Source organism: Fundulus heteroclitus, chromosome 2 (assembly GCF_011125445.2).
Source record: "Fundulus heteroclitus isolate FHET01 chromosome 2, MU-UCD_Fhet_4.1, whole genome shotgun sequence".
Taxonomy (NCBI): Eukaryota; Metazoa; Chordata; class Actinopteri; order Cyprinodontiformes; family Fundulidae; genus Fundulus; species Fundulus heteroclitus.
The window spans coordinates 30,647,450-30,670,272 of NC_046362.1; the positions used below are offsets into that span (position 1 = coordinate 30,647,450).

The 22,823-nt window shown below is 39.0% G+C and overlaps 1 protein-coding gene across 1 annotated transcript; it reads left to right on the forward strand.

Moving 5' to 3' along the window:
• Positions 1 to 1,208: 1,208 nt before the first annotated feature.
• On the forward strand, positions 1,209 to 15,773 carry LOC105929653 (cholesteryl ester transfer protein, plasma). The gene is made up of 18 exons (XM_021319044.2): positions 1,209 to 1,306; positions 1,486 to 1,808; positions 3,888 to 4,002; positions 4,099 to 4,230; positions 5,951 to 6,021; positions 6,460 to 6,547; positions 7,738 to 7,807; positions 7,893 to 7,953; positions 8,208 to 8,299; positions 8,446 to 8,545; positions 10,064 to 10,143; positions 10,917 to 10,967; positions 11,071 to 11,223; positions 12,810 to 12,877; positions 14,026 to 14,068; positions 14,953 to 15,025; positions 15,330 to 15,415; positions 15,506 to 15,773. The coding sequence occupies exons 2-18, from the start codon at positions 1,673 to 1,675 to the stop codon at positions 15,581 to 15,583; spliced, it is 1,497 nt and encodes a 498-aa protein (XP_021174719.2). The 5' UTR covers positions 1,209 to 1,306; positions 1,486 to 1,672; the 3' UTR covers positions 15,584 to 15,773.
• Positions 15,774 to 22,823: the final 7,050 nt, after the last annotated feature.

Genomic DNA, 22,823 nt, shown 5'->3' on the forward strand with positions numbered 1-22,823 from the left:
CTTCAACTGAATTAAAACAAAACTGAAGTAATAATCTTTGGACCAATAGAGGAGCGATCAAAAGTTAGCACACAGCTTCAGTTGCTTCAGCTAAAAACCACTGATCAGGCCCAAAATCTGGGCGTAGTGATGGACTCAGACCTGAACCTCCAAAAGCATCTAAAGACAATTACAGAGTTGGCCTTCTATCACCTGAAGGACATTTCCAGGATTAAATGTAGCAGCAACTCAATTGTATACTCCTGCGTTCATCTTTAGTCGCATTGATTACTGCAACGGTGTTTTCATGTCTCCCCCAAAAATAATCAATCAGACAGCTGCAGCTGATCCAAAATGTTGCTGCTCCCTTTTTCGCTAAAACCAGGAAGATAAGAGAACATCAACTTGGTTCTAAAGTCCTTCCACTGGCTCCCTGCAGCTCAGAGAATAGACTTTAAAATACTTCTGTTAGTCTATAAATCCCTGAACGGCTCAGCACCAAAATACATTAAAAACCTGTTGTTGCTGTATCAACCTTCCAGATCACTCAGATCTTCTGGTTCTGGTCCACTCTGCTTACCCAGAACCAGAACCAAACATGGAGAAGCAGCTTTCAGCTTCTATGCTCCACAAATCTGGAACAAACTTCCAGAAAACTGCAAATTAGCCGAAACATTGAGTTCCTTTAAATCAAGGCTAGATTTGCTTTCGGCCCATAATAACAGGAACACTGATCAACGTATTTGATGAGTATTGATGTTTTCACCTGATGTCATTTGTTTATTTTTTTTACTGGTCTCACAGCCGATGACTATTTCGATGTGTTTAAGATGTTTATATGTTTTCATGATGTAAAGAACTTTGAACCACTTTGCTGCTGAAATGTATTATACACTTGACTAACTACCGGTTAGCACTGCATCTGGCTATATATGCTGTAAACCTATCTACTTGCTGATCAATAGAAAAAACTTTTCTGCTAGTTATTGGCACACATAAACAAACACAACCAAGACAGTATCTAGGCAGAGACCTTAACAAGATCAGAAACCAACTTTGTTATCTCCTCTCTCTGTGTAACCTGTAGTAACCCCCCTTTGCATCCCTTCAGTCTGTACCATTCAGGCCAAATTCATTCACTTGGTAGATTTGGAGAACACAGACACAGTGAATAACCTGTAGGGCATGAATGCTAAGACTCAGCACCTGGATCCAGTTACACTGGGAACCTGCACATGTTAAAACCCTCTTTGTACTGACAGAGCTAAGTGGATCGGCGTTGGTAACCAGGACAAAGCAAGGGAAACTGGAGGCTCCAGACACAAATGTACGTTTTTCTCATTTTGTGCCCTTTTAAAAGCTCATTTTTTACTTGTTTTTTGCATGTACCAGAATGTTGAAAACTACAGGTGATTTTTTTTTATGTCATCTTGAAAGTTTTCATCTTTGCAGTGAGTCCTGCAGCTCTTACATCAAGTTGTACTTTGACCTGTTTTCTTTGACCAGATCTGAGTCCGTGTTTGTCTCTGCTCTCCTAACCCACTCACGTTCTCGGCTTCTGATTGGATGAAAGAGACGGTTTGTCCCTAGAAAGCTACAGTACACTGAACCGTTCTCAGCTGTGGGTCAATAGGCTGCAGAGCAATTGCTACGGTAATCTGAGAGTCGGAGAGAGGATCCGTCCGCAGGCAGAATGCCTGGTGACATCTTCCCGTGGCTGCTGCTCCTGTCTCTGTTTGGAACGACCCACGGCTGTCTTCAGGATACCGCTACGGCCTACAAGTTCACCGGGACTGTGTGCAGACTCACCCACCCTGCTGCTGTTGTGTGTGAGTAAGGACATCCTTCAATCCAATCTGAATCTTGCTTGTAGCTAACCTATTAAAAACAAAAACTTATTATTCTACATTTGCCAGGCTGCTCTAACATATAATCCAATGCGAGACTTCTGATTCATCCATCATTGATTTGTTTTCTTTCCTTCATGTCGGCTGGTTTTGATCAATGGTTCTCCTACACTCCACAAGGTCTTTATTGTTTTGCTTTGAACTTTGGCTTCTTTCTCACTTATTCCTAGCACAGTATCTTTCACCGTTTTCTGAGGAATGTCCTGCCCTGTTTGTTTGTTGAGTCACTTTGATACAGACCTGTGAATCATTCTGGCAAAAGCAGGTTCCCTGAAATTAAGGAACTGACTTTTGTTATTTCAGTACATGTGATACAACTTGGCAAAGAATTACTTTCAAACTGAATCCTTATGCTCTTTGTTACTAGTGTATAGAATTTAGTCCATTTCCTGTAGATAAATATTAAAAATACCAAATGTAGCGTATTGCATTTGGTTCCAGCACAGTTTGGCAGATAGAAAATCGCATTTTAGTACTAATAATTACAACCATCGTCATCTGGGCAAGAACAAGGACTTGAGTGGATTGGAGGGTGGTGCTTTGAGTGGCCTTCAAACTGGAAGTTATCTACATTTCCTCCGTGCTTGAAAAACTCGTGTTTTTAACAGTTGCTGCTTAAGAGTTGTTGGGTAAATGTCTCTCAGATCATTATTATGTTTGGAATAGATGATTAGATTAGATTAACTTTATTGTCCCAAAGGAAATTTGATTTGGGTTACAGACTCTGGCTGCTACATAGTCCAAACTATGCGTCACACTGCATTCACACATAAAACACTACTATAAAAATTCCATTATAAGACAATAAATAGATACATAAAGGAGCATGTTACATTATATTCACAATAAAAATTTGAAGGAAGAGAAAAAAAAAAAATAATGATGATAACAAATAAATAAAGATGTATAAAAACCATTCTTTAAAAAAAGTCTGTTTTAAGAGGTAATGAATAAAAAAGAGCATGTGTCAGTTTAAATGTTGAATACTGTTGCCTATTCCACAATTTACTGCTTAATGCTATTTGTTGCTTTAATGGAAAGCGGAACAAATGAGTTCTTATAGCGGTTTAATCTACAGGCAGGGATTTTAAGACGTCGACCTGATGGAAGGAACTGATATTCTGAATAAAGAATATGAGTGGGGTCTGACATGATAGTTGGAGGTAACCATTTATTGTGGCACCACCTGTGGATAAAGAACTAACAAACAACAATAGTGTGAGTCTCACATATCTATCAGTGTTTATGTGTCAGTCTGGTAGACAGAGATGACACCCAGAAGGACCTAAAGGGCAGATCTTGGAAGGTTTGAATCCAAACAGACGCTGTTTCAGCACGCATCCACAAATGATGGCTACTCATCCAGGAGGTCACATTAGAACCCGGTTAAACAACGAAATCCCTGCAGTCCTCATCTGCTTTGGTCAAGGTCAGTTTCTGTGATCAAACAATAACAGAGAGACTGGACAAAAAAATTACAAGGTGAAAACCAGTGCTAAGCCAAAAGAACACGAATGAACATTACATATTTGCCCTAAAAAACATCTTGGTGATCCCCAAGTTTGATTCCAGACCAATCAAACTTAAAGATTTAAATCTGATAGAGATGCTGTGACATGATCAAAAACCCTCAATAGTGGCTGAAAAAGCACAAAAGATTTGGCAAAGAAGAGTGACAAACCTCGTTCAAATGTAAAAGACCACAAACATGGTAGCTGTTGACTTCAACACCGAGGGACAGCTTGGTTCAGGTATCTTTTTTTTTTCCTGAATAAATTAAATTGTAATTTGCAAACTGCTTTTGGTATTTTTTCCCAGGTTATCTTTTTCTAATATTAGAATTTGTTTGATGACAGCAGAAAGGGATCGAGTATTTCTTCGCACCACCGTGTATCGCCTACTATCTGCTATTGAGTGTACGGCTCTCTTTCAGAATAACTAAGGGAAGCCCAATTCTAAGTTTGTCCTGTTCAAACTATTTCTGTGTCTTTATGTTTGCAGTGAATGAGAAAACAACAAAAGTCATTGAGGCAGCATTCCAACACGCCCGTTACCCAACTATGCAAGGAGAGAGATCTGCTGGGTTTTTTGGCAAAGTCTCATATGGCCTAGAAAAGTAAGTGATTGTGCTCAAACGTCCACAAAAATGTGTCCACAACATGTTTTTTTTTTTTTTGCAGCTCATGGGTTTTTCTCTCTGTAACTCTTCCAGTTTGGAGATTTTTAACCTGTCGATTGGCCGCAGTGAGTTTGAGCTGCGTCCGGGGGAAGGCATCGGTCTGGAGATAAACAACGTCTCTGCCGTGTTCAGTGGGACCCTCCAGTACGGATACGGCAACTGGCTGTGAGTCCAAGCGTGCATGGGTGGAGCATTCAGTACAGTCCTTTATAAACATATCCATTCCTCTCCAGTGGCGTCTCTGGCATGATAAGTTCAGTGGGGCACAAAAACTCAACACCTATCAGCAGCAACTAATTTTTCTGTGATTAATACAAACTGACTTTGATCAATGTCAGTTGAAACAGATAAATTAGCATAAACCAACACACCAGAAATGCCATTTTACATAAGCTAAATGTAATTACATTTTTATAACTAAAATAACAAATAAAGGCTTATTAATAATGTTACATTATTGAATAGAAAAGATTCACATCGATCCTTTAATAAGCCAACAAGGACAACCAACACTAGATGGTCACACACTATCTGGCAGAATGTAGACATAACGTGTGCAATTCCAGTATTTTGATTGGACGATCCAAGCTTGGGGACATATGATTTGTGCCCCACAGCCCTCTACTGAGAGGGTTGGAAATGCGCTCTGTGATTTCAGATGTTCATTATTTAAACAAACGTTGGTGGGCTGGCCCCAATATTAAGACGCCTCAAGAGAATTTAGCCTGCTGAGCTTGTCAGTTTTCTGGCAGACTTAGATCTATAGACACAAATGATTCTAACAGAATTTTATTGCTAAGGAAATAGTTCTTTTTTTTTTCAATATTACTCTATAAAGAACAATCCTCTCCCACTGATTTTTGTGAACATAGAGCTCCACGACGACATCTAATGGGGCCTGGCCCCACTGGCCCTAAATGCAGAGACGCCACAGTTCCTCTCCAACTTTTTCATGTTCTGTCACACTAAAACCACAGATCGCACAGTATTAGCTTCAAAAGTTACATGATAGATCGTTTTGGAAATGAGAAAAAAAAGGGATAAACTGGTCCCTTTTCAGAAATAGAAATCACATAAATGTGACATGCATCTGTATTCAGCTCCTGGAGTAAATGTTGCGTAGAAAATTAGAGCTCCCAGTCTTTTCTAGGGTATGCCTCCGTCAGCTTCGTATACATAGAGACTTTCCAATTATTTATAAAGCAATCCGAAACACGTCAGAAAATAAAACAACTGGACTTCAGTTCTGTGGTTGATAACATTTCGCTCTTCCTCCAAAGGTCTTTTTTTCAGTTCAATGCAAGAACTTTTAAAGCAGCTGATAACACAAGTTTTTGGGGTCATCCGTTTGACTCTAAACCCTTACATCGTAGCTCTAACTAAGTTTTGGGTTGTTTTCTTCGTTCCCACTATCGTATTGTGTTAGAAGAGAAAAAAAGCTGCACTATCAGGTATTGTGCAGCTTTCAGCATGTTTCCTTCCAGCCCTCTCTTTAGCTCAGTCCATCTTCCATCTTCAACTCTGAGCAACTTTGCTCCCACTTGAGCCGTGGATCTCTGCAGCCACTAGAGTGAGCATGGGCCTCTTGGCTGCTTCTCTGATTAGTTATCTTCTTTTTATTATTCAGTTTGGGCAAGGCACTGTGTCTTTGTAACAGTGATCTGTGAGATGTTAGCAGTTTTGGGATATTATTTTATAACTTGATTCCACAGTTGGTTGCACTGCCTTTTTGATTAGGGGAATTTGTGCAAAACTGGACCACACTATTCTGAATTTTATTTGTAAAAATGTAACAAAAATTTAAAAACATTTGTATTGTTTTTCTATTACATAACAAAAAACTATGAGGTTTATGGTTCTAAAGTTGTTTTTCTCTTCTTATTAGAGTAAACGTTGGACAGAAACTTGATTTTGAGGTTGAAACTCAGATCGATCTTGGAATCAACCCCAAACTTTGTGAGTATCTTTTTTTCCACCTTTTAGCATAGTTACAGAAGATTTTATCTTTCTCGTTCTAGCTCTAGCTCTTTTCTACTACTTTTAAATTTGTGCTGCTAAATGTTCCACTCAGTCTTTTTACATTTGGACTATTCTGTTATTTTGACATAGCAATTTTATGATTTAGAAAATGTGATTAGTTTAAAGCATCTGGATACATGTATTGATTATGATCATACATTGTTACTAATAACCACAAATATTTCATGTACTCCTAAGTCTTCAAGAAATCCTTTCACCTTTCATTTAAAACCTTTTACAAACATTGTCAATGTCATTTTCTTAGGCCATTTTTGGGGTTTGATACTAACACTTAATACCAGAGACAATTACACGCTCTCTGTCTGTCTTTATTTCTAATACATTCTTCCTTCTATCCCCAATCCTTTTCTTTAGACTGCGGTAATTCAAAAGTGGCAGCAGACACGTCTGATTGTTACCTGACTTTTCACAAGTTTCGCCTCTACCTGCAGGGAGACAAGGAGTAAGTAATGAAACTACATTTAAAGATATAAAAAGTGTACCCACAGGTTAAAATCCAAGTTTCTATGATGTAAATTAATGATTTCAAACTTGCAATGTCTGTTCAAGGGAGATGTTTAATAAAATATATTAAAAAGGTGTTATACCTTGTATTTGTAATACTGTACTTTGTTTCATTCACTTTCAACATTTATTAGTCTTAGGCGCACACCTGCCTTTGATTTTAGGGAATCTGGTTTCCATTAAATAAAGCTCAGCTGTCCAAGCAGGATTTTCTTGATATTTTGACATTTGATCCCTTTAGCTAAGTCGTTTGCAGCGACGGTAAACGGGATCTGAAGCTTTTTATTGGACACTGGTGTCAGACAGGAGAAAGGTACAATAAACCACAGGATTATATGTACAGTCATATTTAATAAATGACAACATTATTGAACAGCGATTTCTTTCAGGAACTCACTTCACTTAAGGAAACACACTATAGAGATTAACACAGATGTCTTAAAGCCTTTATTTCTGTTATTATGATCCTTTTTCCACCTCCATCCAATAGAAAAACAGCCTTTATTAAGAATCTGGGATGTGTTTTAAGACTTTTTCTTGCACAAACGGGGGGCTTACTGAAAAAGAATGTTTAATACTTTTAATAAGGTAATTTAAATCTGTCTAACGAACCTCTTAGAAGTGCATATATATCTGGGCTGGGAACGAGGCTGGCACTTCTGCTCTCCCCTGGAATACAGGGGCAGGAATTAAGTGGGGAGGGCAGCATGTGAGGGAGGGCAGTGCCCCAGACAGGGGGCTCTGGTTGGCATTGGGTGCACCCCAGACAGTTCGCCAATCCATCATAGAGACACACTGAACAAACAACCATGGACACACAGTCCTCCCTAAGGGCAATTTAGAAAAACTAAATAACCTTCCGGTCTGCACTAGTGGAGTATCAGGAGAGAACATACAGAATTCATGCAGATTTCAATCCAGGACCTTGTTGCTTCCAGGCCACAGAGCTTCTCTGCCACGCTCAAAAAAAAAAATAGATTTATGGAGGAAAGAGTTATAAAGTCGTTTTTCTTGGTCTCATTTATATACATGACAAAAACCTGGTAATTTTAAGGGATATTCGGTTGGAAATAAACTCCATGGCATGTTCCCTGGTTCTGATGTGTGTTTCACTGTCTGTTCGGTCAGGCCCAACTGGCTGAAGAAGGCCTTCACCGACTTCATCACCTTCACAGTCAAGCTGGTCGTCAAGGGACAGGTGAGGATGGAGACCATGGGTTGTGTTGTTCTCATGTGGCCTTACAGTCAAAGTGAAATAACGACAAGCGTGTCCTCCAACGCAGATCTGTAAAGAGATCAACAAGATGGCCGACATCCTGGCTGATTTTGTACAAGACACAGCAGGTGAGCAAGTGTTGAGCAGTGCCTACCTAGAGAAACCGATGAACAGGTTTACCTTTTCCTCTTGGGGGTCTTTACCTGCGGCTCAACGGTCCAGGCCAAATCAGTGGATTTTTATCCCTCGGCAATCGATAGTTGCATCATTATTGTGAAGAAATCTAACGTAGTTGTAAGCTCTTAAATCTTTATGTTTGACTTGAATGATTTCTAAAACTGTCACGACATCCCAAAGTTTGTTTTTTTGTGTGCATTTTCAGCGGACTTTGTCAGCGATGGCGGCATCAGTGTGGATATCGGTATAACTACGGCTCCTGTCATCACAGCTAACTACATAGAGTCCTACCACAAGGTTAAAACAATTATTTCTAACTTGTCTAAATAATTTGATTGCATACACTAAACAAAATATCCTTCGTTTTGTCAGAATTATATTAGATCATAGACCTTTGTTTCGTGATCATGATCATTTTAACCATTTTTTTTGGTCCCCTTTAGGGCGTGACTAACTACCTAAACCAGACCTCTGTGATCAACAACTCAGTTTTTCACCCAAATCTGCTGACTGAAAACAGGATGCTCTACTTCTGGGTTTCAGGTTGGTTTTGGTCACAATGCTTCATAGATTATATCCCTTGGTGTCAGTTTTCTGCTCTAATAAATGCTTTCTGGCAGCAAAAAAACACATGAAGTACAGACATCCACTGCTATACATCCCACAGTAAAAGTTTTTATGAACAGAAAAAGACACATGAAAAAAACTCTGGCAGGATTGTGTACATCACAAGTATGTCGCCTGGACCAAAGCTTTTGTTGAGGCTTGTAAATCATCTTAAATGGAACGAAGTGAATCCACAAGCCCATATGGTTTTTCATAAAAACCAGGCTTCAAAGGATCTCACGAGATCTTTAATCATGAAATCTGACATTTTAATTGCCTTCTGCTGGAACTGCTTCCATGTGTTGATTTTCCTGAAATCTCCGTGTTTTTCCCCACGCACATCTCAGGAGCCGTAGAGCAGATAGGCAAACACTTTTGATGGAAGTAGGTTGAAGTACGTAGGTAAAAACACAAACACTAAAATATACAATTTTAGAAAGAAATCAAGTGTAATCGGCTGCCCTGCGTGGCGTCACCAGAGCTGTGCACACATTATTATTACACGCTTATTTGAGACGGAGGGAGGGACCTTATTCTCATCAAAATAGCAATTTACAACACGATAGCAAAACAAACAGAACTGTCCAATGTGTTGTACAAATGAAAAAAGATTGCCAAACTAAGTTTAATTTAGCAGAAAAGTGTTCTTAGTTGCTTTAAAATCTGCATGTAACACAGAACTAATGGGCCTCATCAGTAATGACAACAAGGGAGAGGGAGAAGGTGAAACACTTTGGTGCAAAACCAGCAACCTCGTCCTGTGAATCGGCACCACTAAGTTCCTGTGGGCCCATATGATGCACGCCCTGACTTGCTCCCATCACACCAAAGCTCTGGCAAAAAAAACAAAAAGCCCAGCAGGCCATGCTCCTCTTGCTCCAGACGAGGAAGGTGCATCTTCTCCGTCCTGCTCTCACCACCTTCTACGGCGACACAATAGAGAGCATTCTGACCAGCTGCATCTCTGTCTGATTGGTCTCTGACTGCAAGGTCCTGCAGAGGGTGGCGAGGACAGCAGAAAAATTAAATGGGACACCGTTTCCTGAAATTCGACATCAAAACAGACACTGTCTGACCAGAATATCTGCAAAGACTCCTCCCACCCAACCCACCAACTGCTTTCGCTCCTGGGGTCTGGGGACAGATTATGCAGCCTGCGGAGGAGAACAGCACGGTTCTACAACAGCTTCCTCCCTGAAGCCATGAGGTTCATGAACTCAGATTAACTCTGACAATAACGATACGTCAAAGTCTTAGTCTGAGTGAACAATCTTATACGAGTCAAGTAAAACTGTGTTTAATGTTGCTACGATAACAATCCTGGATATAAATTAACCCCTGTATCTGTACATGTGCTTCAGTTTTATAAATCTTTATCTCTTTGGCATTTTGGGATCCACATTATTTACCTTCCATAAAATCACATCAACTTTTAATTTTTTTTCTTAATAACAGATGAATTTTTTAATCCGTTGGTTGCTGCTGCTCATCAAGATGGACGCTTCCAACTCAACATCTCGTCAGAAGAACTCCAAGTCAGTAGCTCACAATACAAATCTTACTGATTTAAAAATGGTAAGAAAATTCCACATTTGGCGTCACCCTCTGCCTAAAGTGGTAGAGAATGGTAAAAGAATAATTTGCTTTAACGTTAGTCAGCAAGTGTAAAAACAGACTGTCTGCCTTTTTAGACAGCGTATGTAAATAAATGGTTTCTTCTGTATGTATGTGTTTACCTGTAGGGGTCTGAAACCTGCAGCTCTGGAGCCACAGAGCAGCTTCTATAGTGGCCCTTTATTTATATCGTACTTTATAACAAGCAGGATAGACCAAAGTGCTGCACAGCAACAACAACTAAATAATGGACAGGTGTAATTAGAAAGGAAAAAAAAGACAAAAATAAAACAATTCATAAATTTAAAAAGAAACAAAAATAAGAAAAATAGCTCTATTTAAAATGATTTGATTAAAAAAAATAGTTTTACTGTCTTTTTATAAAAAAAATATGACATTTTTCTTTTTTTCTTAAACTTAAAACTAGGTATAAAGTTTCAGTTCTTTAACTTAACAATATAATATAAACCATCTTATACAGTAGTCGTTAAACAAATCCAATAAGCGTACTTCTTCTTAAAGGATCTTTTTAAACAAAGATTTGACAACTCTAGACAGCTTTTAGACAAAAAAAAAAAATGTCTCTTTGGATTATAAAGGGTGCCGACCCCTGACCTGTGCAGTTAAATTAAATAGAGCTTGAGAAAACTGTCCGCACTAAAACCGTTCCATTTTTGTGCTCCATTAATTTTAGATGCTGTTTAAGACAAATCTCTCCAGCATCAAGCCTGAATATATCGAAAAGGTAAAAACAAAGTATTTCCACTCATTCCTGAAAACAATCCTGCTTTTATATTTAGATATTTTTTCTTCCAATATGAGATGTTGCTTTGTGTCCGGCTGTTTAGTGTATGTTGGAATCGGCCTCTCCTGAGCTGAGAGTGTGGAGTTCATCCGTTCCCGCTCTGAACACCTCCACCGTGGGAACATCGGTCAGAGCACAGGCCACTGGAGAGCTCTACTGTGGGAGTCAAGACAAACCAACACTCTTCTTTCAAACGGTACCCTGAGATCTCTTTCACAGCGTTAAGAAATGCAACGTCAAGACTTCAGTTATTGTGCCACCTAGAGGCTCCTTTACTAACACAGGAATATAGAAAGCATTTAGAAGACAGTTTTGTTACTAGCATAAACAGTTAAAACGTTGGTAAGGCTTAATTCAAACCATTTATTTAATATAAATGTCAGGGAAGCTTAAACAGATAAATGGTCAAACAAATCTAATTATCTGAAAAATCAAATAAATCCTTTTTCAGTTGTACGTTTTTGGAATCGGTCCTTACCAGCTTCTTAAAATATTTCAGTCTATCCAAGACAAATTATTCTGTCCTTATTTAAAATTAAAAAAAAGATGGAAAAGTGCCAAAGTGGAAAAGCAGAGTGTGGAAAAACTTAAGCACACCCTTGCTCCTTGCACAGTATTTAAGACGGAAATGGCAGTCTGGTGTTGCTCATAAAATACATTTTATTGGCATTTGATTAGTAGTAGTTTACGGGAGGGACGGTGATCAGCACTGATTTTAGAGACACAATTGCTGTTGCCCATCAATCTGGGACGTGTTTTAAGACAATTTCCACTCCATCCATGTATCAGTTGTTGAAATTAGTTGGGATTTTATTGTACACTTGTGTTTTGATACAAATTATTTCCGAACCCAGTACAGACTAGAACATTTTTATTATACTCTGAGCTAGAATTAAAAGCCCATGACTGTAGCTCAAAAGAAAAAATATATCAAAATGATGATGACTTAACATCCACATCTCATGATTAATATCATGTTCAATCAATATGTGTCCCTCTTACATAACTACAATGAAAAAGTTTTTGTTGGCTTCACAACAGCTAAAAGTTAATAATTAACAGTGGAGTAGTGTAACGCAGTATTAAACATACTTATCTGCAAAATGTTCCGTGAGTTTATCTGCTTTTATTTACATTTTATTAAAAATGGCAAGTGAAACAATATTTGTTGATCGTCAGTTTAAAAACCTTTATTAGCATTTCAGCAAGAAAATTATTTTTGTAATTGCTGACCACATTTTTGTATGTCTCCATGGATTTAATCTTAAAATACCAACTCTTTGAGCCTAGAAGGCCTCATTACCATCACCCTAATCTCTAAATCCCTTAATGGATCAGATTGAAGTTGGGGCTCTAGCTGGATCACCTCAAGAAATGCAGATCACTGCCCGTCTGTAAAAAGTTGTTGGTAAAGTTTGAAGGTTACTCTAAACCCATTTCAGTCTACAGTAAGAATGTTTTTGGGCTTACTTGTATATGTATGTAAAGCTCCCTTTAGGAAATTCATTTTTGACCCACTTGTTTCCCCATAGATTTTCAAATTATTAAGAAGAGCGCCAATGACAGCCAGTTTGAGAATGAAAACACAATCCACAATTAAAGGAAATCCCAACTTTGATCTTTTGGTTGTTTATTACAGCAGCCATCAAGCAAAGCATTTAAAAAACACATAAATGGATTGAAAAAATAATGGCATTTCTATCTCCTTTTAGCAATGATTCCATCTTTATTATTAATTGTTTCCTCTGTTTAATTGATCTTTGTTTGTTTCTGGATTTATAGAACATTACCGTAGACGTCACAGCTTCCTATGCAGACAAGAAACTTTTCCTCCAGGGTAAACCACGAGAGTAAGAGTCTTTGTTTTATTGTTTTAATTTATTTGTCATTGCAACATACGTTCCGGTGAAATTAGCCTTCTGCATTTAACCCATCCCGTACAGCAAAAATATGCATGCTTCCATTCAAATACAGCCTCAATCTTTTTTTTTTTTTTTTGCTTTTCACATATATGTGCAAACTGTTGCAAAGACAGCATTAATCATTTCTTCTTAGTAGTTCCCCCCACCTTCACTGGAAAGGGAAGACTGCTTTTCAAGGCCGAATAGTTAAAATGATGAAGATCACTTTTTGTATGTATCCTGTCTTCACATCTTTAGGATGACAGAACAAAAAACAACAACATTTGTCCGGTCTCAGAATAGATACTAGAGCTTTTGTCTTGTAGCTGTAGCTACAGATGTTTCCTTGTAGTTGTTCCCTGCCTTATGAAGTTTGTTACCCCCCTGAGTTACTTCAAAGTCATGTTCTATTTCTTTTCCCATTGTAATGAGTTTCAAGGACAAATTGGCCTCTGTGTCACATCATGCTTATGCCCCAGGAAAACAGGAAGTCACGGTTTTCTAATTAAAAGTCCCCAGTCACTCTAACTTCAAACTGCTTCATTGACATTTATTTTTGCAAGAATTGGCAGAAATGAACAGACCACCAGTGTTTAGTTTAAAAAAAACAAGTCTATTTATTGAAAATTTCCTTTTGACAAAAACAACCTCAAAGTGGTATTAGACATTTATAAGCCCCCATTTCTGCATGAAGCATGTTGCACGTCTTTTAAAGGTTCACCCGTGAATGTGGAGGGTGCTTTAAATAATTAATTAATTTATATCTGGATTGATTTAACTATTTATAATACAGACAGGGGAGTGTCCGAGCAAAACAAACAGGTTTTCTTCAATTAAGAGATCGTTAATAAGAATAACTTTGGCCAATATCAGCCCTGATGTGGTTGTCTTTAACAGAAGAATGAAGGGTTTCTGTGAAAAAGTAATTTTAGGAGCAAACTGTGTGTAAAACCTTTATCAATATATCCTCCGTCTGGATTATAACAGGGTCGTTTTTAAACTATAATAAAAAAAACTTATAATGATGTCTTAGTCATTGTATGCAGGTTCTGTTGCCAATTGCTTCTAATTGTTTGTGATGGAAATTATATTTACAGGATCTTTGTAGTCCGAGCTGAGCTGCCCCAGCAGAATCAACCGGTAAATGTATTTTCATTGGTTTGAAACTGAACATTAATTTTTATTGAAGCATGTTTTTAAATATATACACATGAGTATATTTTTATCTGAACATGTTCAAATGCACCGCCTATGATAAGTGTGCTTGTATCAAGTGGTTTAAACTACTTTCAGTCATTCCCTTGCTGACAGAGGTGGTGAGCTACATTGTAGCCACAGCTGCCCTGGGGCTGACTGACAGAAGCAGGGTAGCCAGACAATTGGGGCCGCCGGGCCCTCTGAGCACTGACAGCAGGCAAAGTGGGTGAAGTGTCTTGCCCAAGAACACAACGACTGAGACGGACAGAGCGGGCGTTCAAACCGGCAACCCCCTGGTTACGGGACGAACTCCTAGCTCCTGTGCCGCTGTCACATATGATCACAGCCAACAGCACAGGCGATGACAATAATGGCAAAATGTGAAAAATGTGTTTTAGACGCATTTTAGACACGAGGAAAATATCACATGTTGCAACACAGTTCAGTTTCCTTGTCGAAACACATGGAAAAACCTTCAACGTGATCCAAATGTTTGAACACGGGACTGCCTCATGAGTTTGATATGGGCACAACACAGAGAGATTGATATGGGCACAACATTTGATCCCACCGATATCACACGTTGAGCAAACAAAATGTTCTAAGATGACAGTTCCCATCTGCAAAACAGCCCGCTTTATTTTTATATGTATTTTTTACACATAAGAGTTATTTTTTTTTCTTTTAAACTGAATGTGTCTCTTAGAAGTTATTTGAGTTTTATCTGCTTTGTCTTGCTAAACATGAAATGGTTTTCAGAAACGAATGCAGAGACATGTTTAAATGTTTATTTTGACCTTTTCTTTCACCCAACTCTCTGTTTCCAGATATATGAAAAGGCACAAATCGAGTTTATAAGAGAAGCTGTGGAGAAAATAGGCATTCCAAAAGTCACGTCTGGTATGAAAGCCCACCCACTAAACACAAACCCCAACCTTCCGATGCTAACCCAAAGTTCTCTCCTGATGTAGCTGCTTCGTAGTTAATCTAACCTTTTCTTTGTCAGGAAATTTATAATTTATAAATTGGAATTTATAAATCCCACTTCTGATTATAATTTTGGATATACTTAATATTTACAAGATCCTCAACATTTTAATTTTTTCAACATTTCTCAACTGTATCTGATCACTTATCCGCTGTTGCTCCGTAAAATCCTTGTTGCATCTGTGGCAGCAGCTGAGAAATGTGTCGTGTGTTCCAGTTTTGGAGGTGGAGGTAACAAGGTTGTTAGACAAACAGGGGACAAACTTGTTTGACATCATTAACCCTGAGGTGCTTCATCAGGAAGTAAGAGATGCATTTTACTCTTCTTCTTTTTTCGTCCCTGGTAATGATCAACATATATGCTCACTGTCCCAACCTCTCTCTGTCCTGAAGGGATATGTTGTGATTCAGATGGATTTCGGCTTCCCTCATCATCTCCTTGTGGACTTCCTCAAGAGAACGCTGCAGTAAATAGAATAGAGCAGAATAGAAATACCTTTTATTGTCCCACAATGGGGACAATAAAGGTATTTTTAAGTTCTTGATGTTACTGACCTCATCTGAAAAACCTTTTCCACGTACAAAAGAACCCACTGAACATTTCTTTAGGGGATTGGTTTGTGTTTACTTAGAGTTTTGTTTATGTTATAAAAATTATACATCCAGATAACTGCTTTGTTTGGTGTGTTTTTTTATTTATTTGCAAAACAACTGAGTTCTGCACAAATTTGAATTATGGTCGACCAGAAGTAAACAGTTCTACTCAGGTTCGAGATACACCTGAAATAGAGCTTACATTTAATTTGCCATTCAACACTTTACTTAATGAAGTTAACAACATTAACAGCAGTATGAAGTCCAGTTGTGTGTATTGTCATCATTAGACACATGACTTAATAGTTCTCTAAAAGGGGCGGGTAAAAACCTTTAAACGAACCAGAACCAGCTTTAATTGCCGAATCTTCTCATACAACAAGGGATTTTGACTCCATTTCTGCTTTGCGTCCAATGAAGACATTTAGTATAAATATAGAAACAAAACAAAATAGAAATATTTTTCCCGTAAAGATGTATACATACATGTTCCAACAACAAAAAAGACGTGGTAGGACAAGTGCAAATAAGCATAGTATCAATCTGGATACTCTGACTGTTAAGTGTTCATCACCTACCCAGATGACTAAACCAGATTAACAGCCCGGGGAAGAAACTGTCCCCATGGCAGCTGGGTTTTGTAAACGGCACCTTGTAGCGCTGACCTGAAGGTAAACGGCTCAACGGTTTGTGTGAAGGATCTGTAGGGTTTGATCCTGTCTGCAGACCTTATTGTTTGTTGGAGTCTGGAAGTGTCCTGATTTGTAAATGAGCCGAACCAAACAGGAATAAATGTGCACAGGAGAGACACCGTAGAAAATTGCCTCTGCTGGCCTTTCCTCTGAACAGTGTCTGTGTGCGAGGACCGTCACGGTTCCCTAGAAGGGGTGGCTCCTAGGAACCGGAAGTGATCCACAGCAGTCAAAAAGTTGTTGAGGATGGCGAAGGGGAGGCAACCTGGGGAGTTTTCACCGGAAGTCCGCCGTCTTCTCCACTATCTTGAAAGGGTTCTGTTCCAGGTGGTTCTGAGCACGCCGGTGGACAAGCCCTCCTGTATGTATGCAGACCCATCACCATCCTGGACCAATGACAGTGGTATCACCTGCACATTTCACGAGTTTCACAGATGGGTTTGTGTACAAAGAGGAGTAGGGAGAGAACACACACATGGGGAGTGCCTGAGTTGATGGTTCTGGTGCGGGTGAAGATGCTCCCCATCAGTATCACCTGCTGCTGCCGTTCAGTCAGGAAGCTGGTGACCCACTGACAGGTGGAGACCGGCACTGTGAACGGAGTGAGAGCAGGGTTTCTGTGATCTCCTTCAAATGCTTCAACACAACATGAATTTTTGAAACATGAAGGGAAACCTTTCACAACTCCAGAGACTTTGTGAAGATTTGCATTGAGATGGTGGCCGATTGGCAGCGGAAGGTCTCAGACAGGAGGGGGAAATACCATCAGGTTCTGGAGCTTTCCTGCTGTTTCAACATCTTCCCCAAAGATCTTAAATCTGTTTCGGTTGGCTAAGGAAGGGATGGTGGTTGTTGCATGGGGAACTTGCGATGTGGACGAGCTTGTGGGAGGTGTGAGTGGCTGCTTCTCAAACCTGCAGGTGGAAGTTGTTGAAGTCATCCTCCATACAAGGATTCTGTCTTTGGATCATTGACTGAGAAGCTGTTTTTTAGCTTCTCACAGTAGTTTCTCTGAGCTGCCTTGTTCTCCTCGGTGAGCTTGTTCCTCGGTCTCAGTCCCGTTTTTCCAGTCTCTCCAAATTCCTCCCATGCCTGAGTTTTTGCTTCTGCAACCACGGAGGCTGGAGTCCTTCTGACCACCTGATACTTGTCAGCTGCTTCAGGAGTCCTCAAGGACAACCAAGCCCTAAAGGCCTCTTTCATAGCCTTCAGACTACAGCTTCTGGAAGCCGCGTCCACAATGGAGGTCATAAACATGTACCATTCCTACTCCATGTCCCAAATCTCCCTTGGGACATAAAATAAATTCACCCAGAGGTGTGAATTGGTGAAAGGTTTGTGTGCCCTTATGATCCTGATGGCTATGAGCTTTATCCTAGCAGGGTCTGCTATGGCAAATTCCCATCATGGGAGGGATAAGGCCCTAGAGCAATTAAATTATTCCAATGACAAGACTGACCACAAGAAGAGGCAAACCTCACCAGATTAGGGAGACGAGGGAACCTTCCTAGAGCCAGACCCTGAGCAAGAACTCTTGCCTCCTGAGGTCCGGCCGGGCTCAGCCTGCAAGCTGGGTGGCAAATTTCCTTTGATTTTGGATCACTTTTTTCACAAAAATCCAGGTTAGTTTGAATAGCATTTTTCACATAATAAATTAAATCATCGTTTTAGAGCTGCTTTTTTTTTTATCTACTCAGGTTATCCTTGTCCGATATTAAAGTGATGACCTGAAACATATAAATGTGACCAAAAAAGAAAAAAAAAAAAGAATAAATCTGTGAATACAGCAAACATTTCTCTAAGAGCTGAGAAACTAATTTCAAGCTTAATTCTAAGAACTCTTTAGTCAGATTTAATATTTACACAATGCCATTGCAAGCACATTAATTTTTATTTCCTTTATTTTTAATATACATCATAGAAGATCGCTTGATTTCGGTCCTATCTGTTCTTTATTTGCTTGTTTTCTTGGATGTTATAGTTCTCAGCTGCCACCAGGTGGTGGTATATTTCTTTTGTTGCTGCATTCAAACTCTTCATCCTGAGCCCATTTAGTTTCACACAACCTGTAGGGGATTACATTTCAAAAATGTTCTATGGGAGTTTATATATATATATATATATATATATATATATATATATATATATATATATATATATATATATATATATATATATATATATATATTGAACTCATTCGCCAAAATTAGTTGTCTTTTTAATGACACTGAAGCAAAATTTTAGTATTTCCTATTTTGAGAGAGTTTAAACGTGCATGTTTTTTTTTCACTTGCTGTAAATTTAAAATTAAACCTTTTATCAGGCTAATTGAGTCTATAGATGATAAAATTACGTAACATCTAAATCATTACTTTTGTAGGATTTGTGAAACATCATTTACTGATGTGAAGGCTAATGATGGCAGGACAGAATTTCTGCTGCTTCCTATGTGACATTACCCAGGATAGCCGAACATTAATGCCTCATGTTGGGGAAAAATAATGTGACTTTCTTCTTGTTATTGTCAGTGACAGATTTAATTGATTTTAGATATTTATCAGATGATTTACTCATCTTCAGACTCCAGTCGGTAATCACCTAAGTCGACAACCTGAAAATACATCTTTGAAGAGAAATACAGAATGACAAAATTAAGTAAAAAAAAAAATTTATACAATTGAAATATTTGTAAAAATTTCCACACAACCTGAACGGTTTCAACCCGACTTTCAATTTACATTTCCAGGGCGATGTATTTTCTGCAGCGTACATAAGTCTTCTCTTCTCTGTGAATGTCCGGCATGTCCGCGGATGGTTTGACTGTTTCATCCGACTGGCTGTCACTGCAGAATCGGATGTAAACAAGCAAATCTCCCAGCTGGCCGTGCCGACCGTTTAGTCTCACAATACTCTTTGTGTTTAACATTCCTGTCCTCCGCATTCTTGCCATGTTGTCGGCCTCCATGTCGGCAGTGGGAACCAAGGTCTCTGCATGAAGCTGAAACGTGTCGTGTCCTCACTGCTGCCAACCCAAATGCTGCAAGTTATCACACACAGTGGAAAAAAACAAAAACAAATACAAGGAGCAGAAAACATTACTGATATCCCAAAAGACACATTTTTCCATTGATGAACCTGATTTAGTGTAGGCATATGCCAATGCTATTTTCACTCTTGCATGTTCCCTACATGTTAAGGAAAGTGAGCTCTGAGTAATGGTCACTGACCCCTGTCCCTTCCCCCAGTCTGCGCTTGCTGCATTCCTTTCCAAACCCAACCATAAACACTCATGCAGTCTCACCACTGTCCCCGTCCTCATTTTATCACCTTTTCTTCCTCTTTGACTCTTTCGCCTTCCCCTCTCTAGGGTTTGGATGGTATAGCTTTATCTGAGAACCTTGAAAGTTTCATAAACATAAAGTAGCAGTGTCTCCGTAGAAAAAAATTTAATCTTTATTAAACCCCCACCACCACCACGACCCCCTCAAAAAGGTTTAACATCAATGGATTATTAAAACTTGTTCTGAAAACAAATCAGCTTAGTTCTTAAAAATCTAGCTACTAAGAACTAAACTGATTTTCCCATACCTACTTATTTCTATGGGGTGACTATGTTTAATGGATTTTGTATTAGAGCCATTAAAAAAAAACAAGTCAGTGTTTAATCCTGTTGTGGCCGTCACTGTGAGCAGTTTTATGATAATTGAAAAGATTGTTTCAAGGGAAATTAAAAAAAAATAAAAAATAGGACAGGACCATGGAGGAATAAGGCTCACTGGTGAGGAGAAAAGGCTGACCTGTGTGTTATGATCCAACAGCTGAACTGCTGCAGCTCAAATTACTGAGAAGGTTAATGCTGGTACTGAGAGAAAAGGTGTCAGGATACACAAGAAATCCCAGTTTGTTGCTTATTATTATTGTAATGTAGACCAGCCTAGGGTCCCACACTGACCTCCTGTCTACTGCTGAGAGTACCAACAAGGAATATCAGAACCAGACTATGGAATGATGAAAGAAGTTATCCTGGTCTTCTTGTATAACATTTTCTTTAATAACACTAGATGGCTAGGTGCATCTGCATCACTTGCCTGGGGAGAACATAGCCCCATGGCACACACTATGAGAGGAGGGCAAACTAGTTGGGGCACCATGATGCTTTGAGCTATGTTCTGCTGGAAAACCTTGAGTCCTGGTACGTTGATGTTCAATAAGCACTGTTGCAGACCATGTGCACCGTTTAATTGAAATGCTAAAATTATTCATTTATGGTTTGAGAAGCACAGGTCAGTCATTGACTTGACCTCCAAATTTGTGCTGCATAAACTGGTACAACCCAAGGGAGCCACCTTATTAAAAATGTATATATTGTATTTAATCTGATGCTAGGGTCTGTTGATCTCAGTAACCCCCCTCCCATCCCCCAACCCAAACCTTTAGGGGTCGAGTGGAATACATTTCAGAATCAGATCTCGTTTTGCATCAGAGGTTGTAACCAAAACACTATCAGGGAGTTGGTCATTGCGTTACACCTATTTAGAGCCTCTTGTAATTGGGCTTTCTTCATTCCAACATGGTTTGAGAAAGGGGGCATACCTGTCCACACTGGGCATGAAGTACTGTGCAAGTATTCTTTCAGTTTTTAATAGATATAGTGATTAGATTCAATTATTTATGGATATTAATTGAGGATAGTTATCAAAGAGAAACTATAAACTCCAATGCTGAGGAGGCAGGTACTTGGGTCCTAAACACACAGAATATGGCCTACTTTGCAATGGTGGATCCATTTTCCAAGGCCAGACCTACCAGAAACAACTATACTACAGCTTTTTTTGCACTGAAGTTCATCCTTTGGATAATAGGATAATAGGGTGGAGTATGTCCAAGACATTTATGCCCACAAGTAAAAAATTAGGGTGTTTCTGTTTTGGACAGACTTCAATGCAAGCCTCTACATGCAGTTGGAAGTGCTGGTGGTGCTACTAGTCTACATTCTCTAGTTCAGACAACAAGGCTGGTGATCAGCTGCGCTACCTGATAAAGGGCAACGGTGTGGGCAAAATACTGGAGGCTTTTGCTGCTCGCTGGTCAGTCGGTTGCTGTGGAGACCATGGACACAGGCTGGTGGAGATACATTGTTGACCAAGCAGTCACACTGATTGCTCTGGATATTTCCCCCAGACAGATGCTGATTCCCATAAATGTGCTGCCAGAAAATAAGGAGCTCTCTATTTGAAATGCATTTCAAGTGTTTTCCATTCAAAATGAGAAAATCTAGCATTGCTCATAAAATAGGCTGTTTTAATTATCTGTGGAATGAAAATGAAAGAATAGCTATTCAATTCAGTTCAATTCAATTTTATTTATATAGCGCCAATTCATGAAACATGTCATCTCAAGGCACTTTCCAAAGTCAAATTCAATCAGATTAAACAGATTGGTCCAAAAAATGTCCTATCTAAGGACACCCAGCAGAGTTCATCAGAATCAGAATCAAGTTAATTGCCAAGTAGGTTTTCTTGGCAATTAGCAGCATTCACTCCTCCTGAAGGAGCGTAGAGCCAAAGGGACAGTCGTCTGCATTGTTGATGGCTTTGCAGCAATCCCTCATACTGAGCATGCATGAGGCAATAGTGGAAAGAAAAACTCCAGCAGAACCATGTATGCCATAGATTCACACAGAACAGATTTCAAGGTACTTAAACTTTGTGGTAAATCTATAATGGCTAATAAAATAACTAATTTACAAAAGTTTACCAGAGCAGTGCTTTGCAGTCGGAAGATAGAGTCAAGACAAAATCTTATCTGAAATATTTACCTACTTCATTTAATGCTTGTACATAAAATGTGATGGATAAGGTGCACGTGTAAAATTGCCTGCAGTTCCCTGTATTCAGTTGACTTTGTGTTCTGAGATGATGCTGCAAATTTGGACCCTCCTAAAAACAAACCTGCCAAACTCTCAGAGCTTAATGCTTTTCAATCCAGCCTTAAACGTCCCCACTCACACTAAAAGATGCTGGCCTTGGTTCAAAGTGAATAATATGGTCTGACTGGGCTGTACTTTCATACTTTTAAAGCTTTCAAGCTTAATTAATTCAAAACGCTGAGTCAGTGGACATATTAATTGTATCTGCCTTTTAACAGGTTGAAGTACAAAGCTCAGATCTGATAAATGCTTAAATGAGTGTAATCTGGGGTTGCGTAAGTGAAGAGGTTACGTAACCAAATAAAAACCAGACACAGAAACACATTTTTTTTAGCCCCCTTTGTTTTACAACAGTAAATCTTTCACATATAGCATAATAGCATTTACTGGATAGTGACAATCACATCAAACTGCACCATTTCTGCAGACTTGTTTCTACCTGCATCAGTGGGATGTTGGCTAAGATAATGTTTCCTGTCTTTTATAAATAGTGGAT

What these genes read in the sequence shown, in the direction of transcription:
- LOC105929653 (XM_021319044.2), top strand. Translation starts at nt 1,673, where the DNA reads ATGCCTGGTGACATCTTCCCGTGGCTGCTGCTCCTGTCTCTGTTTGGA. An exon ending in TACCTGCAGGGAGACAAGGA is followed by an intron (nt 6,548 to 7,737) that starts GTAAGTAATGAA and finishes CTGTTCGGTCAG; the next exon opens with GCCCAACTGGCTGAAGAAGG. An exon ending in GCTCTACTTCTGGGTTTCAG is followed by an intron (nt 8,546 to 10,063) that starts GTTGGTTTTGGT and finishes TCTTAATAACAG; the next exon opens with ATGAATTTTTTAATCCGTTG.